Genomic DNA, 21,657 nt, shown 5'->3' with positions numbered 1-21,657 from the left:
GTTTTGACCTACAAAGAATGGCTATCTCAAATGGCTTAGCCAATTAAAATAACAAATAGCAATCATAACTGCAAGTAGCTTTTATCAAGCACTTAGTGCCAGGAACAAATCCCAAGTGCACGGCACATGTGAACTCATTCAGTTCTCACAATATGCCAGTGAGGGGGTCGCTTCTCAGATTGTATCCAGTCTACACTGGAGGGTCCAAAGGACCAGAGAGGCTAAGTAACTTGCGCTAAGTCACACAGCCGGGAGGTAGCAAAATGCAGCTGGATCCCAGCTGCCAAGTACAGGGCCTCAGGGACAAGGACATGGTTGACTGGAGAAGATTTCTTCAAGGAAGATGGGCCATAAGAGAGCAAACTTACCATCTGTGCTTTTCCTTCCCAGGTCAGTCAGTACACATTTGCCATGTGCAGTTATCGGGAGAAAAAAGCGGAGCCTCAGGAACTTCTACAACTGGATGGCTACACTGTGGACTACACTGATCCCCAGCCAGGTACCCACCCACCATCTAGGCTACAAACTCCCAGAACTCTCCCCTGACACAAATCATGGGTCAGCTAATATTTCCTGTGTACTTCCTCCATGCTAGGCACTAAGCTGAGTGACTAGGTTTCACAGGGGACCGGGACAGCCGTAGCCCCTGGTCTTACAGAGTTTCCAATCAAGGGCTTTGGTTTGACTCAAGGGATCCTTGTAAAACCAAAAAAAAAAAAAACCATAATACATTTTTCTTTCACCTAGCTGGGTCCACATCAAATAGGTACTCCCCCTCGAATGCTAAAAAAGGAATGACTGAAGGAGGAGTCTTACATGTACACTAAGGACTGTGTGCACATGTGTATGTTAGCGTGTGTGGTTTTTCACCAGGGACGTGTGGGCTTGGCAGGAATCGTGTCTTTGTGTTTAAGTGAGCCTGTCCTGCACATCCGTATCTGCTAACTACAGGTCAAGGTCAGCTGACGGCACTTGGAAAGAAAGCTCTCCCTAAATGTCTTCTTTCCTGAGAAGACACCAATCCCCAAGCATAGACATCCAAGATCCTAAGCCTTATGTAACTAAAAGAACCACACAAATGGTAGTATTTCTCATAAGTTCTACATCCTGCCCCCTCACACCTCTTCCCCTCACCCATTTTATCTTTTTCCCGGGGAAAAAACTGAATAAAAATCAGCCTCAAAGAACCTTCAAAATGGAGGGGGGTGCGAAATCATTTCAGCATATTAATGAACAACAAGCACCAACAGCCCTCTCCCAGAGAAGTTTATTTTTATGCCAAATCTGCACAAGGGAAGCATTTCCAACCATACTGCATTATTTGGCCCAAAACCTTTTTTTCTACTCCCATATTGCTCTTCCACATGCAACAAAATACACATAAAAGAAAAACAGAGTTTGAGAAAAGATGGAATGTTAACCTGAAAAGGTGTGGCAGGGAAGGCCTTGGGCCCAGGCTGCTTAGGAAAATGAGCCCCTTCAGAGCCCCAACCCTGAGTGATCAAGACCAGCCCCCCCTCTCCCCTTGGTAATTTGCTTCCAGCCAGAGCATGATACAGAGCTGACCACTTAAGGCAAGAATTAAAGGCTCTGCCTGGAAATCCTTCATACTGAATAGAGCCTATGAGTTTGAAACAATTCCGTGCAACATCTTATTGAAACGATGTGCGTTAAGAAACCAGCCCGCACAGGTTCCTGCGATAGTCTGCATTCTTCTCAAACCATTGGGTTCCCTTCAGAAAAAATAGATTCCAACTCCCCAAAGACCTGCATTTTAAAGGGGAAGGCAAAAGGGCCCACGTGAGAAGGAAAAGAGATAACGTCTCTTGACAGTAATTTCTTCTCAGCCATTTCCCAGATCCTTTCCCCTACACGATTGCATATTTGAACCTGACCACAGTCCCACCAACGAGACAGGACCAGGATTATCTTCCTGTTTTGAAAAGAAAGAAAAAAGAGCTGGAACTCAGGGTCTAGCCCACATCATTCTTGGCACTTGCCATAAAGCATTGCTACATGTACTGCTAGAGCAAAGCAAGAATTGTTATTTTATCATGGGAAGGCAGAATTCTCTTCCCACAGTGGGGCGGGTAGGTTCAGAGAGAAAGCTGTTCCACATACATGAGAAAGTTAACTGTGCACATATATTATGAAAGCTTCTCTTCTTTTTTCCACATCGACCCCATGGGATATAGTTTATAAATTCCTTACTAAAGATGTCAATGGAAAGTAAATTGATTGTGTTCTTGAGAATAATAAGCAACTTCTTTTCTGCCCTTCCATGTGCCAAGTCCTATTTATTTCATAATATTTGATTGAAAATGGAGATTTAAATACTCTCAGGTGTCATAAGAAGTCTAGCTCAGACTTATTGAAAGAGTGCTTTAACTCCTGGTTCCCACTGCTAACCTATGAACCAAAAGGGAGGAGGGCAGAATCCTCATATTTAAATAAACACTGTCGAGGATTCCTATGCACAGTCAAGTTTGCCAGCTGGAGATGGAAGTCATGCACAATTTAGCCACTGCCTTCAGAGATTCGAAAATCTACTCAACCTCTCCCTGACAGGTGAGTGTGCACACAGAGAAGGACCCTCTGAGTCCCTCCTGTCTCTCCTGCTCTTACCTTCTGCAGGTTATCAGTGGAACCAACAGGGGGATATTGTTTGTGGGCGAGGTAGCCTTGCAGGAGTGCATGTTCTAGCCTCTGTAGCAGCCTTGGATCGAAGTGGGTGCCCAAACACAAGCCTGTGAGCCAAATCAACCCTACCTGCTTAGAATCTTTGAAATATTAATTTGGGGAATCAGTAAATAATTGTATATGAATTTTCCATCCAGGCTACTCATTTTAAGCTAAAAATGAAAGTGCTTCACTTTCAGTTTCCCTGGGTGTGTTTCAGAGAGTATACAGTAATCTCTCCAGTCCTATCAGACTCATTCAGTCTAAATGAAAGGATGTTCGGAATAATCCAATGGCACAATTTAAACAACTGCATTAAACCTTACACAGCATTCCCAGCCTAAAGAGCCTGTGTCCATCCAAGCGGGTTGCTGGAACTGCAGTCCCCACACCCCTCAGCCCCGCAGGGAGCCAGCCACCACTCCCCGCCTGGTCTGCCTCTGTCCTTCCACAGACACCTTGCCTTGTGCTTGACAGGTCGGTACCTGTGGGGCTGTGCTCCACGTCCTCCTTGAGGAGCCTGCACCCTGTCACACATCACTGTCTATAGATCCAGTCCCCAGGAGTCGCTGCCCTAGCAAAACCTTGGCTGCCTCAGAGCATGTGTCGATGTTCACTTCGCCTTCTCCTCCCTTGGTTTTCTTTCAGCAGCAGTGCTCTGCTCCCTCCTTGCTTTAACTGGTGTGCCCTTGTTCTCCCACGCTGCCTGGAACAGCTCTGTTGCTCTCTGCGGTTGTCATTGCCCCAGCTTCTGCCGCTTTACATATTTCTCCTTGTGCCCCACTCGTGCCACAATTAGGTGTCATTCTGTTAACGAATAATTCTCTGAGTGCTTTCGCCGTGCACCAGGGCACGCTCCTCAGCTTTGCAGCTGGACAGCATGAGGGTCTAGTTGTCAGTTCCAGAGACAGACAATGGGGTTAGAAGCCCAGTTCCGATGCTTACAGCCCTGCTTTGTCTTCATCAGCTAGTCATAGCCTTCTCTGTGATTGTTTCCTCAATTATAAGGTGGGAATAATAGTACTTACTTCATAGTGTCGTTGGGAGGATCAACTAAAAATCTGAAAACTGCTTAGTATCTTTCTACCTCTACCTCTCCACTCTCCAGAGCAACCCTGTAAACCCGTTCTGACTGTAGCTCCTGGAAGACAGCATCCCCACCCCCCGGGGAGGCCTGGAAAGCGGGGAGTGGGGCAGGGGGAATCGCCTCCAGTGATGGCAAGCCTGGCATTCTCTGACGGTTTCAAAGTGATTTATCCCAAAAGTTACTATGAGGCTAGGCTCCAGAAGGTCTGTTGACTCACTTTTCCTTTTAGCTCTTTTGTGTTCATTTTTCAGGGCTTAGAGCATCCCCTCAAAGCTCTTCTTCCTTTCCCTTCCAGATTTACCTTCTTCTCATGCATCTTGTCAGGTTTTCCCTACTTGCTAACTGTATATCATCCTATCCAAACCACACGTTTAAAAACCCTCCATAAGGAATTAGGCAAAACAGGGGCCCCTGGCTGGCTCAGTGGGTTAAAGCCGCTGCCTTCGGCTCAGGTCGTGATCTCAGGGTCCTGGGATCGAGCCCCACATCGGGCTCTCTGCTCGGCAGGGAGCCTGCTTCCCTTCCTCTCTCTCTACCTGCCTCTCTGCCTACTTGTGATCTCTGTCTGTCAAATAAATACATAAAATCTTAAAAAAAAAAAAAAGAATTAGGCAAAACATTCTCTCATAATCCTAGCTACCAAAAAGCTTTTGTTAAAAATGCTATAGCACTAAGCTCTCCACATGAAGAAGTACTGTTGATTGTTCTATAGTCCCTGGCAACTCTAAGGGCACAATTCCCAGCACACGCCCACTCTATGGATAGACATCTGCATTAACATTATCAGCACCGTGGAGAAGTCTTAGTGTCGCCAGAAATCTTTTCCAATGCCAAATGTCAAGCGAGCTAGTGACAGGGCCTTGTTGGAAATTTGAGGGTGATAGTCACTCTGCTCATTCTCCTCTCAGTATTAAACTGATAATTGGGAGGATGATAAGGAACCTGATGAAGATAGGAAGCTTTATTTCCAGCCAGAGAATACCCAGTGACCCTGAAAACTTTTGGAATATGTTGACAGACAGTGTTGCTTTGGCCTGAGCCCAAAGGGGCTTTCACCTACCTCTCTATAAATTTCGACCTTGAGAGCTGCCTGTGGAAAAAAGTCTGTGGAGCATTCATTCATCCCACAAGTATTTGCTGAACACCTGCTATATGCCATGCACTATTCTAGGTACTAGGGACACAGCAGTGAACAAAACAGACAAAAACTCCCTGTCCTTATGAGGTTAAGTAAATTATTACTTGTTAGAAGGTAATAAGCAAGATAAGAGGGATGGCAACTAAGGGGTAAAAGTCAAGGAGGGACTCGACAGAACGCGATGTTTGAGCAAAGATATGAAGGTGATGATGCGAATCATACAGATATCTGGAGGAAGCATATTCTAGACATAGGAAATAGCAAGTGTCAAAGTCTCAAGGTGAGAATGTACCTGGAGTGTTCAAGGAACACCAAGAGATTAATGTGGCTACGGGGAAGTATGCGTGTCTGTGCACTAAGGAGAAAATAGGAGGAGACAAGGGTAGGAGTAGTGGTGGGTTGATCGATGCAGTCTTACAGGCCTTGTCAGAACCTAGACTTTTCCTTTGAGTGAAGTAAGGAGCGACTGATATGTTTTGACCAGAGGAGTGACATGACTGGACTCCTGCTAAACTCATTACCTCAGCTGCCATTAAGAATTGACTTTAGGGAGTGAGGATGAGGCAGGGCAGATAAGAGAGCAGACCATTAAAATAGTCCATGTGAGAGATGAGCATGACTACCTTCAGGAAGCACTGGAGATGAAAGAAGGGTTCAGATCTGGCAGTATGTTCTGAAGGTAGAGCCATCAGAATTCCACTGGGTAGTGAGAGAAATTCCAGTGGGTAATGAGAGAAAGTGAGGAGTCCAAAAGGACCCCAATATTGAGGGCTTGAGCAGCTAGAGGGACAAGCTCAGCTTTACAGAGGTGGAGAGGAGTTTGGGAGAAAGACCAGGAGTTCATTATTAGATCAGATGAGCTTGGAGTGTCTATCAGATATCCATATGAAGAAGTCAGGGAAACCACTAGAGGTTCAGGTCTGCAGTTCACCAGAGAGGTCCAGGATGGAGATAGAAATGTAGGGACTATAAGGAGATTCATGGCATTTGAGACTGGGTGGCCTCACTGAGGAAGAGAGGAGGTCCAGGGACACACTAGGATGCTACAACATTTAACAGTCAGGAGGAAGAAAAGAAGTCAGCAAACAAGATGGACAAGCACCCACCAGGGAGGGAGGGGGAAACTGGGTGACCTAGAACCAAGTGAAGGAAGTGTTTCAAAGAGAATCAAGTGTTAAATGCTGCGGGTAGGTTCATGGATCAAATTAAATGTTGACTCTGAACTGACCTTGGGATTCAGCATTATGGAAGTCACTAATAACATTGACAAGTTTCCATGGGGCAGCAGCCTGTTTGGAGAAGCTTTAGGGCAGACTAGGAGGAGAGAGACTCTTGTTACTCTAAGTGTGGTCCTTAGACCAGCACCATCTGCATCCTCTGGGAGCTTATTAGAAATGCAGGTTCCCAGGCTTCTATCCCAGACCTACCAAGTTAGAAACTGCATTCCAACAAGATGCCCCTGGGATTCACATGGGCACTAAAATTTTAAGAAGTCCTGTTAGAGATTCCCCTTATCTTGTAAAGAGAATAACAGTAGAACCATAGCTGAAGGCCCCGGGGGTGTGGGGAGGGTGTCAAGAGATGTTTCTGTTGTTGTTGGTGGTGGTTTGTTTGTTTGTTTTCAAAGATGAAGAAAAATAATAATGTGCTTATAGGCAGATATCTACCCAACCAGTAGGCAGCCTACTTGACACTCCTGTCCCCAGCCAAAGCCAAAGATAAGAGCCAGTCTCGGAATGTCTGTCTAACATTAGGGCTTCACTCTGGCCAAATGGGCATCAGACTTCCCATCTTAGAGTCAGATAAATTGCTCCTCCCTTCTCCGGCCCAAGGAAAATCAACAGAAATGGCCTTTTTCAGGGCTTGGTTCTGCTGAGAACATGGCAACTCAGTTTAGGAGTGTTTATTCCCTTGTATTCCAGGTTTAGAGGGTGGCCGAGCCTTCTTCAATGCAGTCAAAGAAGGAGACACCGTGATATTTGCAAGTGATGATGAGCAAGATCGCATCTTGTGGGTCCAAGCCATGTATCGGGCCACTGGGCAGTCCCACAAGCCTGTGCCCCCGACCCAAGTCCAGAAGCTCAACGCTAAGGGAGGAAACGTACCTCAGTTGGACGCCCCCATCTCCCAATTTTGTAAGTAAATATGCCATTTGTTAAAAATAGCTCTGTAGAGGAAAGTAAACTTTCCAAAGTTGAATTAGAAATCTAGTTGCTTTGTGTTAAGGATTCATTAAAAAAAAAAAAAAAAAAAAAAGATGAATTCGGGTGTGTGGGGAGGAAGAAGTTGGGACCAAAATGTTAGATGAAAGTGATTTTAAAGTGCAATACTTGACATTTCTCCCCAAGGACTAAACAGAGGAAAATATATTTTAGGTGGATTTTTATCTCTTTGTTTTGGTGAGAGTTTGGAATTCACAGCCAGACTTGTATTTGTTTGAGTCCATCAAATATAGTAGGTTATGTATGTCCTTGACTCATTTCTTCCTATTAAAAGTAATTTTAAAATAGGGCTTGATATGAAGTAAATTTAAATCTGCAACTTAGAACCATTTAAAAATAAATGATGACATTATCACATGCAGTGGAAAAAAACAAAAAACAAAAAAAAAAAAAAAAAGGTACCTAAAATCCCATTCTAAGCAAATACACCAGGACCCAAAAATGAAACCATCTCTTTAAACAACCTGTTTCATTTTCCAGCTTCTTTTCCTATTACCTCTGCATCCATTTTAATTTCTTGCTCCTTTGCCATGACTTTTTGCTATCTGGAATAGTTTTTTGGTTTTTTTTGTTTTTTTTTTTTTTAATTTTGTTTTTTGGGTTTTTTTTTTCCCTCCCAACACTTCTGATACATGAGGCAAGGTGAAATCTGGCATATGCTTGGAGGCGGTTATTAAAGCAAAGGAAGCGGAAGCATACAGCACCAAATAAAGTAATTCATTTTAGTTACAAACATTAACCCTAACCAGAGACTTCCTTCTTACCCTGAATATCAGGTCAGTTAGGGGTCACTCAGGTAGAAGTCATTTTTAGCAATCATATGATGATTTCTTGCTTGAGCCTGGGCCCCCCTCAGTCTGGTTTACAGAGACAACTGTCTAGTTGATGAGACATACAGATGAGGAAGACAGACAAAATCCCCAGGTTTCAGGATATCTCTATCCCCATGTTCGGGATACCTCCATCCCCATGGGGGTGTCTAGCCAGCACATAAATCAAAAAACAAATAAGATAGCTGTAGATGTTGGAAACTATGAAGAATTTAATGCGGTGGCGACTGGGTGGAGAGAGTTGATCTGAACTTAAGTCCAAATGATAGGAAGTCAGCTCCACATGTACCTTAGAAAAGAGAACTGTACCAGGTGGGGAAGCAAGTGCAAAAGCCCATGGCAGAACCTTCATGTTTTACGCCAGCGCTTCTACATGGTCTCTCCCTGTCCCTCCTAAACAAAATGTGCACATGATTCAGATGATTTTGCAGCAACACAACTAAATAGAGGTGAATTCTCTCTCTAGTGGATTCCACTGCCATGTCCATTTCTAACAAGACTGTTCTTAAACCGTGTAACTCCCTTGCTTATGGGAAAACAGTTTTTTTGGAGGAGAAATACTCTCCATTGGGTGCTCCCAGAAATTCCTGTCTAGTACCAATGGCTTCTTAAAGGAAGGTACATTCCCCGTGGAACATTGTGGATAATCACACAATCACCATGGCTTTCCATGCAGAAAATCCTAAAAGAAGGAGGAAGAGGTTGACTTTGGGATAAAGGACAGCCCTGCTCACCATAACCACCACCAACTTCCCCACATTCTTCTTGCTTTCTCTAACATTTGGGACACTTAGGTTTACTTGAGACCAATAAAGAGAGAAGGCAACACCTCGTTCCGTTGGTTTAGTCATGAGTTGATATAAAGCATACCCCAATATTTATTGTTTGTTTTAAAAATCACTTTGTGATGGAATTCATCCTTTCACCTTGCCTGAGAGTCTCCATTTTAAAAAATTTAGAAGCAACACATCCTATGAAATTATCTGTACATCGGGGGGGAAATTCTGAATTATAATCACCATCTAAATCAACCTCATAGAACAAATATCTCAGGTGGTATTTGGAAAATACTAGTTCTGTTTCCAAAGATTCTCAATTTCTTCTGAAGTCATTTCACCTTACCTTCAGAGTTTCTGTTCTATCATCTGACCAGATCAAGAAATTACTACTTCATTTGTGATTAATCTCACTTCTTCCTCACTAGTATAGGAAAGAAGAAGGAATTGAGGAGTAAAATTAAATGGAAACCAAACATTTATTTAAAAAAAAGAAGTTCATTGAAGAAGATTGTAAGCAGGGTATCGGTGTCTCCTTATGGCAATACACAGGGGCCCTTGTAGATTTCCCTCTGTGGATAGGATTCATTCAGCAATGAAATTTGAATGCTGAATGCAAGGCATCAGCAGGAAGATTTAATTGAGAGCATGTCAGCTTGATGTATTTTGCCACCCTAGTTGACATAAGGAACTTGTATTAAATGGGGCCTCCAAAGCAAAATTCTAAGGGTTAGAATTTGGGAAGTAAGTAATATTATCCCTAGAGAGCATGAGAGTTAGACTGAGGGGTGAGTGAAAAAGTAAGATAATCCATGCCTCTGAAATTTGTCAGTATCTGGTGGTGGAACCACCTTCTCTTGTCTCAATCACTGCTGAGGAACAAGGATTCTCCAAAGAATGCAAGACCCTACCACACCTACCAAGTTTTACAAGAAAAAAGCTACCACTTTCATCCATGCAGACTGTGCACTTCATTAGTCACTTTTCATGCAGGCAAAAATGTGAGTGGTGCCTACTGAGTTGTGCAGTGCCTGATCTGCACAACTGTACACCGACTCTGTAATAAATGAGAGTCCTTACCCAGAGCTTCAATCCAATAATGTTGAACCCAGTTACTTGACTATTCCTGAAACAGAGGCTCAGTACCACTCTAGATTCTGTCTATTGCTAGTTTAGGCACTTAAAAACTGCAACGAGAGTACCAGCAAATGAGCCTTCTGTTCCCATAATTTAGCTGGGGAATCCAGTCAGAATTTGAACCAACCCATCCTTCTGCACCTGATCATTTGGAGTTAGGTGTATATAAAACCAATGATAAAGATCCAGGGGTCACTGAGTTAATGATGCATAAAAACCAAAAACTGGGGCGCCTGGGTGGCTCAGTGGGTTGAAACCTCTGCCTTCGGCTGAGGTCATGATCCCAGGGTCCTGGGATGGAGCCCCGCATCGGGCTCTCTGCTCCTCGGGGAGCGTGCTTCCTCCTCTCTCTCTCTCTGCCTGCCTTTCTGACTACTTGTGATTCTGTCTGTCTAATAAATAAATAAAATCTTTAAAAAAAAAAAACTGGCTGGGAGTTAAAGAGCATATCCTAATTTTTAGTGGGATCTGCTACAGAATGGTGGTTATATCACAATTACTTTACAGCTGCACTTAATTTATTAAATTCAAACCATCCTTATTAAACAGATCAGGCCTCATTTGTGGGTAACAGTCAAACTCACAGGGTTGAGTCATACTTAGAGTGACCACCTTATCCAGATTTGCTGGCAAATTCCCTGGTTTTAGCACTAAAAGTTCTGTGTCTCCAGAAACTCCTTGGTCCTGGGCAAACTGGGACATGTTGGTCACCTGGCACAACAGAGCAAGGTTCTAGAAAAATGAAAACAATCACAACGTAGTAATAAACAGCAAACGTTGATCCTTCACTGATAGTTGTTTCTCAGCCTGTATTGTCTTATCATAAACATTCAGTCACAGGTTCTGTAACACAAAGAGTAAACACAGTCAAGTATTGCATTTTAAAAAGGTTTCCTTGACTTCCAAAAGGTAAGGGTCATTGTTAAATACCAAATACCTAGTTCTGTACACATTTCATCAAATCCTGCTTTTGAATTTTTGTTCAAAGTCTTTGCCATTCTTGCAAGTGAATGACTTTTAAGAACAACGTTTCAATGAGTTAATAACTTTTATAATCACTTTATTAGTCTTCGTTGGCAAAGAGAAACTACAGAAAAATGGGAGAGGTTTCTTGGGTAGAGAAAAATAAACACTCCAGTCTTGTCATGTCGCTGTCTGTTCAAGGGGAAACTTGAGAATGGAACATTTTACAGTTTGGGAAGCTCGGGAGTAATTATGAGTTTATTTGGGTCTTTCTCAATTCAGTTTGACAGACTTCTGGGTGCAGTTTTATTTTTCGCAATTTTCAAAATGAAAAGACACGTCTGAGTGGAGTGGAGTATTTATATGGAATTGTAAAAACCGAAAAAATAGATCCTGCTATTCATTAGTTTGTATGTGACTCTACAATGATTTGGGGAGGGTTCCACCAAACCTTAAAACTTTTTTGTTCTTTTGTGGTTTCTTTGGTGTGTGTTGTTGTTGATTTAATTTTTCTCCTTTTATTTTGGTTGAAACTTGAAAAAATTGAGTCAGTGGCTAGCTGTACAACGTTTTTAAACAAATATTTGCAATTTTCTAATTTTTAAGGCCAATGTCGCTCACCTTGGAAACTATGTTCAAATCTGTTGTTGAGTGTTGCCACAATTTATTATGCCAAGTGGCCTCTCATCGAGACACCAGATTCCTGTCCAGTCTGTGTTAGAGGAACAGTAAAAACCAGTACCTTGGTTCTCATTCAGAGTCGGGGGAGGGGGTATTTTAAACTTTACTCTTTGGTCAATGATTACTTGATATACCATTTGCGATGAATCTCATTTTAATGTCTGTTTCTCAACTAATAACTGTTAATCACATCATACATCCCCAAAGTTGGATGTTTTTCAGAATTGTTCTATTTTTGCTACCACCCAAACAGTCTTCAACAGTTAGCGGGGTCTTGGTTACTGTTGGTTTGGGAGGGGGCGGTTGATTTTGGTTTTTGTTTTGTTTTGTTTCATTTAAGTTTTCTTGTTCAATCTTTGCTCAAACCCAAGAACTTTAGCTGCTAGGTTAGAACTCCTGTCTGCTTTCCTGAGCCTTGTTGCTAGTCTTTATGTTATTCTGGTTTGTTCCTTCTTACCCTGCTAACTTCTAGCTGGACTGAAGGGTAAGTGTTCCCCTATAGCTAGCACAGCTCAGATAATCAGACTAGATTATCTGACACCTGCAATGTGCTTCCTCCCTCTCCTCTTAAATCTCCCTCATGTCTAGACTTTGTAGTAAAACTTTTCATGTTATTTTCCTGACCTTAGGTTTGAAATGTAAGCTTCCATACTGGAACTAGGATGCATGTGATGTGTGCATAATTGCCTCCTCTCCTTGGCTTTCATATTGGCATCAAATGATCCTCTGAGTAAAGCCAACCATTAACATCTCCTAATTTTTTTTCATTCCAAGAATATTAATTAGCATCACAACAAAATGGCCAATGATGCCTTTGTTTCATGGAATTCACAGCTACCTGACTGCTTAATGCCTGAAAACAGATCATTTTGCACTCTGATAATGTGTTGTTGTTTTTCCTCTCCCATTCCAAAGATGAGAATTGTCAGCTGTACCTGTGGGGTGGTAACCATGGATAACTTAACAAATAGAAAGGTGGGGTAGGGCACCCAAAGATGTTAACTAAACAAGATTTTAAGAAACTGCAGAATACAGTGAATAAAGTAAATGCATTATTTGAACACTAAAGAGTTCCTTCTACCTGACTTGAGGGTGTGATCTAAGTAAAACCCAATAAAGGGTTAATTTTGAAAGGCAAGCTATAATACACGAGACCACCACACACAAAAACAGAAACTTAAGGACACGATTGAATCCATGTAGCTTTTTCACAGAAGCTTCAAATTCACAGTCTCACAATACTATGGAGGGTTTGGACCTCTGGTCTTGAATGTCTCCCTGCTACTTCTCCAACCACGAAAATAACCAAAGCGTTTGGGACGTCATTTATATTGGTATTAATTTTTCAAAAAATACACCTATAAGAGAAAAAAGAAACTTTGAAACTTAGAAAAACCTTTCTCTTCGCTATTTGAGTTACTAATGAAAGAGAATCTGTAATTCCTTTATTCATATAGGGAAAAGCTGTCAACCCAACGCATTGAGGGAAGACTTGACCTTAGAAGGAAATAGAAAAACCAGTCAAGAGAGCAGGCAAATATGTACTTGAGTATTCTGAATGCTGATTTAGAAATTGTAGGTCATATCATTCCTCCTGCCCATTTAATAATAGTACTTTCTTCTAACTCTTTCTGTTTCTTTAATTTGCTTTCTTTACCCCTTTCTTTGTTTTTTCTTTTGTTTTGCATAAATGTACCCCTGGCTAGCAGACAGATTTTTTTCACCACTTCAAGCGGATACTTAATTTAACTTTACTTTGAATGTCTGATGAGGCATTTTAAAAGCTTACCACAGAATGTGAATATAGCGGGAATTTAGGATTTTGCTATACTTTTTTTTTTTAAAGAATGAAAGAAAGGATGGGTGAATAGATGACTGAATGAAATCTGTTCTGAGCGAATTTACATATATTTGCACAACAACGCATCGCTATCCTAGTAGATTTCCAAATAGTTGTTTGTCTTTATTCCTTTCTGTAGTTTTATCTCATGAGAGTTTCGCTGTATCTTCTTGTATTGTCAACTTGCAGTTGCTACCTTGCAGGAATGCAATATCAAAGAATTAACTCAATATCAAATTAATTTGCATGACCCCAAACCACACTGTAAATCATTTTCCTTCTTGTTGCAAAAGTAAATGACTTTTTAAAAAAGAAAGAGACTCCCCAAATCAGGTCAAAAATTTTCCAAACACCATGATATGATCTACGTGGTCCATGTTAAATGAAGGCTCATTTCTTTGTGAACTACTTCAGGCACATTTTAAATGTATTTTTCACTCATCAGCTGAGCGCACTCATGTCATATAGTGAATTACAGTAAGATACATTATTAATTAGCCAACTACAGAAAGTTTATTTTTGCTCATGCCACAGGGAATGTAAAGTCATCATCGAGTACTCTAAATTAATGGAAAATATAATTAATACAGCAGGGAAAATTACAGATCATTTAGTTACTCATTTTGAGATCATTTACAAAATCTCTGTTATGAATTTTACTCAAAGTAACTGTCTTATAAAGAATTATAAAAATTAACTTGAAATAAACATCACTTTTATCCCCTTGGGTGTACTGCCACAGTAGTTTTAAATTCAAGATTTTTGCAGAATGCAGCTTGGCCCTTCGTAGCTTCTGAGAAGCCATTGTCTCTTGGCCATGCGAGTAGCTTGACTGAGTCAAGGGGACCATGAAGGAGTTAAGTTGTTTCTCAAGGGCAGCAGGCATAGGAGGACCAATCTTTTGCTTGCTGTGCAGAGCTCAGGCAGGGCTCAACATCCCCTGGTTACTTGATCATGCCAAGAAAAACTCTTCTAGAAAAATCTGTAAACAACCAGCTGCCATCAATCATTGTCATTTCTTTATTTCATGTCTTCTGATGAGGTTGACTACTGTCATTGCTCGTTATTGTCCAAACCATACATTCACTTTTCTACTGTCAAGCAGATATGACAAGCACACATTTTCCATATAAGAAAGATACAAAGTCACCTTTTAATTTGCAGTTTGGGTTCACAATGACTTTAGAGTCACATTAGCTATTCTCTTGCCTCTAGCATCCATCAGGAGTCACAACAGCCATAACTGTGCTCCACTTTTCAGTGATAAAGTGGCACCTCTAGCTTATTATAAAAGGGATTCATTAGAGAAAGGAGCCTCTCTTAGACAATTTATTAATGGTAAAATCATAATTATTTTCAACAGCATAATCTCTTTTTCCCTAGCCTATGAAAAGTTTCAAAATATAATATTATAAAATAAAGAGAGAGATTTGACCTATTGTCCTCATTCCCTCAGAGCTATTAAAGAGGAAAATCTCAATAAAATGAAAACTTGAAAGCTATATTAGTCCCACCAAGAAAATTACATTTGTCTGGTAGACCTTATTGGAAACTTTTCTAAAACATTTTGTATCTGAAACAAGATCACATAAATATGTTTGTTATTAAGATAAGAGTTCGTGAAAAATATTATATGTTTCCAATTGTAAGGAAGAAAAAGGAAATGAATATCACACATGAAATAAACCCAAACATCATGATCAGTTAAAGAACAAGATCACTAGTAGGGCCATCAATTAGTGAGGTCACTTGAATTTGAATGAAGTAGGTGAAATGAGAGTTATAAAACCCACAAAATCATATCACTTTAGAAACCAGTACTTTCCCAACATTCCTTAAATGCCAAACCAAAATTGTTTCTGAGTAAACTTGGGGTAAAGTTTTGATGAGCTTCCACTCAAAAATGCACCTGCCTTCCATAAGTCTTTGTGTCCATCAGCCTGTTTCTGTGTCATGGATACCATTAAAAAGACTTTAAGTTTCTTAATGTAGTTAAGTACCTATATCAACTTTATTCATCCAAGGTTAGTCTGAAGTCCTGTCTATGCTCATGTTATACAGGACTTCAGAACTGTTATGCAATTAAGCCCCAGAAGTAAAACAAGTAGCACTGTTTGGAAGATGTGTTGAATTATGCCCTACCTGCAGAGCCTATAAAATTACACAGCCAATTTTAGGACATTTGGAGCTCTTGAAGACCAAGAAAGGCTTAGGAACTATTCAACCAGGTCTGGAAAATATAAGGGTTAAAGTCAGTTCTTAAAATGTGGTCAGTCCTTGATTTCTTGAGAAGGAGAAGCAGAAGAAGATGTATTAATGAAAAAGAGAATTGGTATACATTTCCCAAAGCCAGAGATAATCCAGACATCACTGGAGACTTCAGCAGCCACGTTACCCTCCTAATTCTGTTTTGCTCGCCCTAGTGTTCAAATTCATTTTCATTCTACTGACACAAGCCAAACATTGGCACAGGAAGCAATCCCAAGGTGTCCTGAATTCAGGAAGTAACTTTCTCATATTTTGCTTTGGGCTGTTTTCCCCTTGCTAATGTCAGCATTGGGATTTTCTTTTTCTTTCATCAATCAGTTCCAATTGCTTGTAGGGGGGGGAAATGGAGTTGCAAGGAGCATCTATTTTGTAATGTTCCGCACTGTAGGAGAACAGACTGGGGCCGTGCAAGAATGACTATATGGTGTTGCTTGGGAAGCACCCACAAGTTCTTTGAAACAGAATTTGGAACAGCTGGACCACTGCAGTGTTTTATTTTAAAATAGACAACATATGTAATGCATATGGTCCTAGACATGTATGGAGACACAGGCAGACAATCTGAATGGTATCCAAAGACACCTGCACCTAGAATTCTGTTTCCTTCTATAAGATTTTTTTTTTCTCCGAAGAGCACATGTTCCCACTTTTGGATTTGCAAGATGCCATCTGAATCCCCATGTGTGTGACTCCTTAATAAAGTCAATGGGAAGTTTCCTGGGATGGAAGTGTCAGAAAAAGTCAGTTAATAAACACCTCCTAAGGACCTGGCTCCTCTGGGAGACGGCAGGGGAAAGAACAGATCAGAAAGTTGCCCTCAAGGAACATATTATCTATCAAGGGATTCAACTGTGTGTGGGTGTTCTGACCACTGAGAAACTGGAATATAAACCAGCAAAAACACAGAGACAGGACGTGGGAATTAGTGGTACAGGGGCAGAGGAGAAGCACAAAGCAGAGAGACTGGGAATGCTCCCAGCTTCCTAGAAGCAATATGGTTTAAGAAGCAACCTGTAACTAACATTAGCTATAAATGCAGAGACATCCTTGGCTTGCTGAAAACATTAAACAAACTGGCTTCGGGAGCACTAAGAAACCTGCCCACTTGCTCACAGCTAAGGTTTATTGAGTACTTACTATGTGTTAGGTGTCCAGGTGCTTGACAAGTCCGACTCAGCAGAACCTCTCAGTAACCTTCCGAGGGGAGACTCCAACACTATTCTCAGCTTACATAGGAGGAAAAGCACACTCAGAAACACCGGTCAACCTACTTGCTTCATATCACATGCCTAGTAATGACAAGGCTGGCTTCGAATTCAGTTTTTGTGACCCCCCCCAAGCCCACCTACTTAGCCACCTGCTATCCTAGCTCAAATACACTGTTCGTGTTGAATTTAGTATATCAACATTTCATAAAATCAAGAAATAGAAAATGTTTGTTGAAGTAGTGAATTTATTTATTTTGATGAAATAAATTCATTATTTTAACACATATGTCTCCGGTGTCTGCCGTGTACCAGGTACTGAGGTATATACCCTTCTAGGTGTTGGGAATACAGCAGAGAGCAAAAGTACAGATATCCCTGCTGGGATGGAGCTTAAAAATCAGATCCCTTCCTCTGACACCTTCAAATAGCATCCCTGGCCCCCTTTCTTTTTCCGAATATAAGCTCAGTGCTCAGTGAAATTCTCAAAGATTTCATGGGAGTCAACCCCCCTTTTAAGCACTCCTGAGTTGTTGGAACCATTAAGACAATGGAACAATTAAGACATTTACTCTAAATCTGAGTAAATGATGATTTTGTATAAGCAAAATCCAGGGACTGCTCGTTACACCTGCTGAAAATTCCCATTGCATTCAGCTCCATCTTAGGCATGCGGAAGTTGTGCAAAGGATCTTAAGGGTGGTTAAATGACAGTGACCTCACCAAGGAAAGTGGAAATCTGGCTCATTTTACACCCAAGGAAACTGAGTCTCAGAGAGAGCAACAAGCCACCATCCCACGGCTGATTTAAAAATAGAGCTCAAACTAGAGTCCAGATCTCATAAAGCAGTCCCAGGCTCATCTACATGTGGACCGAGAGAGAGGGAGGAAAGAAAGGAAGAAGGAAAAGGAATTTTTATGTTGACAGAGTTGCTTTCTGAAAAGGAAAGCAGGCTGATTTTAAGCATATTTTTCCGTAAGCCTGCTTTTTTAAAGCGTAAGTAAAAGCGAAATTGTTCTTTAGATGTACTCTCAGCCAGGAATTAGCCCGGTGAAGCTGTATTGTGATGCATCGGGGAGGCGGGGAGTGGGTCTGTATCCAGGTCCCCGCAGAGGAGCCAAGTTGTCTTTTCAGATCCATTTCCTGAGTGGGCAGGCAGCAAGGCGAAATAGTTCACCGCATACTTTTCAAGAGGTTCAACAAATAACAAAAAAGAGACTTGAAACATGTGTCATATTTTTAACAGCTACGAAAGAGCCCCCTTCTCTCCGAGCTCAGTGACCAGTTGCACCATCGTAATTGAAGAGCAATAAAATAGCGAGCCAAACTGGCAAAGTAAGGCCTGGGCCGATTTGTCAGCTTGCAAGCCTCTTCTGAGAAATTCAAGAGCAAAAAGCTGGTGCTAGCCAAAATGCCTCATCTATCTGTTAAAATTGGGAGGCACGAGGTGGATGAGGCTTTTCATGAGGATGAAATAGGATGAGCAATTTGTGTGTCCCACTGTCATTTTTCCCAAACTCAACAGACCTGGGACTGACCGGAGGGTGGGAGGAGGGCATAATCTGTCCCATGGATTGGAGAGTGTCCCCTGGACTGCAGGAGTGCCCTCCTGCGGGCATAGAGCTAAAGTTGGAGCAGGTTTAAGATGTGTGCCTTGGGCCAGAGGAGTCTCACACAGTCTGGGAGCAGCAGGCTTTCTCCCCAGCATCACTTTCGTGGCCACTTCTCTTCCTAACCATACTGTGTCAAAGAAATAGTTTGGGCTCCAGCTTGGAGCCCAAACAACCAACAAAAGAAATCCTCGTAGAGAAAGAAAACACCTAACCTGAATCCGAAAGCACTTTCTTGAAGACAAACCCGAGGCAGTTAACGGAGCAAAGAGATTTCTTTCTAGTATAATTCCCGTACATGTGAGATCCCTTCCAAAAGCTTGTGTTGCATCATCTTAATGGAGCAATTTGGCTATTAAAATACACATTCTTCAACTTGTCCTCTGGAAACCATTGCTTCTGTGTGTCTAGGGCATAAACAACACATCCTGTTCAAACACTGACCACTTGCTTCTTCTATAGAAAATGACTAGAGATTTAAAAACTTGAACAGTGAGGGGTGCCTGGGTGGCTCAGTGGGTTAAAGCCTCTGCCTTCGTCTCAGGTCATGATCCCAGGGTCCTGGGATCAAGCCCCGTGTTGGGCTCTCTGGTCGGCAGGGAGCCTGCTTCCTCCTCTCTCTCTGCCTGCCTCTCTGCCTACTTGTGATCTGTCTGTCAAATGAATAAATAAAATCTTTAAAAAATAAAAAATAAAAAAAATAAAAACTTGAACAGTGAGAGAGCAAAAATCTGACATACCAGGGATTTAGGTCTGAAGGATACACAAAACCAATAATGTGAGAAGAAATCATCCTCTTAATGTCACCCTGCTACCAAACCTCAATTTTTCAGTCATACCCTAAGTATGGAAGGGGAGGAAAAACTGCCTGGGATGAAGGCCACGTATGGAAATATATCCAAACACCCTCTCAAGTCAGAAATTGATTTTCCTCCTGTCCAGACAGCATCACTGATCCCTGGCAGGTCCCCGTATTCTGATAGAATACTGCATGCGAGAGGAAGAATAAACTCTGGCTTAATTTGATATAGATTCTTTCTTTGCAGTCTGCATATCAGGAGAGTGAGTAAATATGAGGTGGAGTGAGCTGATTCCTTTAATACGTAGGATCTTCATTCCTACCTCTTTGGGATTTTCTTGGTCTCCCTTGAGTTGAATTCTGAGTTATTTTGCCGACTGAGTATAGAGTATTTTAGTTACACATATTGAGATTAATTAGTTAGCCCTTAGGAGGGTTTGCTTGTAGCCTTCACCCTGTAAGAAAAAGTGTGAATACATTGGGACTATTAATTCACAATAAATGGCAGATCATAGCCCTTGCTGAGTAAATATGTTTGTCTATTTCATAAGCTTTGCTAACTGTAAGCATACTATAAGGCAATGACCTCGGCTATCACAAACTAAATTCCCATTTAACTTATTCTCCAGGTTTCAAGGAAAATCTTTTGTTATTATTATTTTTTTTTTAATTTTGGAGGGTGGGGACCCAAATCTTTTGTGAAACCAAATTGGCAACGGGGATGGGGAAGGGGAGGATACAAATATTGTCACGTTGCTGAAAATCAGCATACCCCTTTTTCCAGCTAATCCCAATAATTGTAGAGAAATTGCTCTAGACATAACCACTGGAATGGCAGAATCTATTAAAAAAAAGATTAAAAAAAAAGATAAATAGGCTTTTATAAGCAAAGATCCGATCTGCTTTCAGTGTTTAGTGAAATGCAGGCGAAGTTACGGTCGTGTGCTTAGTTTTTAAAGAACAACATAAATGCACTGGAGTTGTGATCATTTGATAAACATGTTGATGCCAATATATTTTTGCCTAAATGCAATAGACTCACCAGTGAGTGATGCAAGTTGACAATGGGAGGTAAAAAGTGTATCTTGCGGATGTTGGTGGGAGGCACCGGGTTGTTGGGGGGAGAGCTAGCGTTCATAATGCCTAGTGAATTCCTGTGTATTTGAAATGTCAAAGAAAATGTGATGTGTTTCTCTAAATTGTGTCTCTCTCTACATGTATAAATGAACAGACGCAGATAGAGCTCAAAAACATGGCATGGATGAATTTATCTCTTCCAACCCCTGTAACTTTGACCACGCTTCCCTCTTTGAGATGGTGCAACGCCTTACTTTGGATCACAGACTTAATGATTCCTATTCTTGCCTGGCAAGTATATTCTTTGGTCTACAGCAATTTAAACCTGATAACTTTTTTTTTAATAAAATATTTCTCTACCTTTCTATCAGAAGCTCTTTTTCTCTGTTACAGAGCCCCTTTAACAATTATAAATGTGTTCTTGATTTCCTGGATGGAGATAGTTTTACTTACCAAAGAAAGAAGACAGAGCGGGAGGAAGTTATCAGTAGAGACAGATCCAATTCCCCAGCCTCCCTAGCTAAGCTTCCCCCTTTTCAGCTGCTACATGAGAAATATTCCCAAGAGGGTAATCGAGTTTGGCACCTGCTTGTGGAGAACTTGTAAAAATTGCCTTGGTTTCTTAGACTTTAAGATTCCCCCCTCCCTCCCCTCCACAGATGATAAGACCCCCGTGCTTCTTTCTCAGAAATGAATGTGTTCTTTTTGTTTATTTTTCAAAAATTAAGATGATTTGTAAATAAACTTCACTTAGCTTTTCATAAGCTAAACTGGTTTGCGTTTGTTTGTTTGTTTGGATAGCTTCTATTTTTTCGTAGTATTCAAAGCATTTTTCACCCTTTGGGGGAAATTTTTATGGTGCTTTAGACATTTGGAAGTCCAGCTCTCCAACAAGAATATCAGCATTTCTTGAAATCCTGTTCTAAGCCTAGATTTAAATCATTTAAATTCAAGGGACAACTATTATGTCTTTTTAAAAATTCTGTCTTTACTGGATTCCTGAAGATACATTTTGGGCTTTCTGCTAATCAAATTCAGAAGCCTACAAAAGACCCCATTTATATCCTCTACAAACCGTAAATTGTTACTTCATTTCTTAAAAGTAAATGATTTTAATCCCACTTTATAGATGGGAACGGTGAGGGGAAATAATGAAATGACTTACACAGAGGAAAGGCCTCAGCCCTGACTCTAAAGATTAAGGTTAATATATCTATATTTTGTCAATATTATGCAGTTTACCAAGGTTAACATATTATTGACATTTATGTAAATATAATGAAAATCTGTTTCCTTTCTAAATGACATGGCTATTTCCTACATCTATTCTTACTTCTTTTTATT

The 21,657-nt window shown here is 41.1% G+C and overlaps 1 protein-coding gene across 27 annotated transcripts in view; it reads left to right on the top strand.

The window, feature by feature from the left end:
• The window catches only part of CADPS (calcium dependent secretion activator), a 467,297-nt gene that overhangs the window by 306,756 nt on the left and 138,884 nt on the right, over window positions 1-21,657 (top strand). For 19 of the 27 annotated variants that reach the window (XM_032867303.1, XM_032867300.1, XM_032867305.1 and 16 more), the window contains exons 10-13: window positions 391-499; window positions 6,827-7,039; window positions 11,986-11,997; window positions 20,468-20,604. In XM_032867303.1, coding sequence (XP_032723194.1) covers window positions 391-499; window positions 6,827-7,039; window positions 11,986-11,997; window positions 20,468-20,604 — 471 coding nt within the window. The remainder of the gene's footprint in view (window positions 1-390; window positions 500-6,826; window positions 7,040-11,985; window positions 11,998-20,467; window positions 20,605-21,657) is intronic. The other 8 variants (XM_032867304.1, XM_032867302.1, XM_032867301.1 and 5 more) reach the window with 1 other exon arrangement.

Source organism: Lontra canadensis, unplaced genomic scaffold, assembly GCF_010015895.1.
Source record: "Lontra canadensis isolate GAN:19392208 unplaced genomic scaffold, GSC_riverotter_1.0 scaffold34, whole genome shotgun sequence".
Taxonomy (NCBI): Eukaryota; Metazoa; Chordata; class Mammalia; order Carnivora; family Mustelidae; genus Lontra; species Lontra canadensis.
This window is presented reverse-complemented; position numbering and strand designations above follow the sequence as displayed.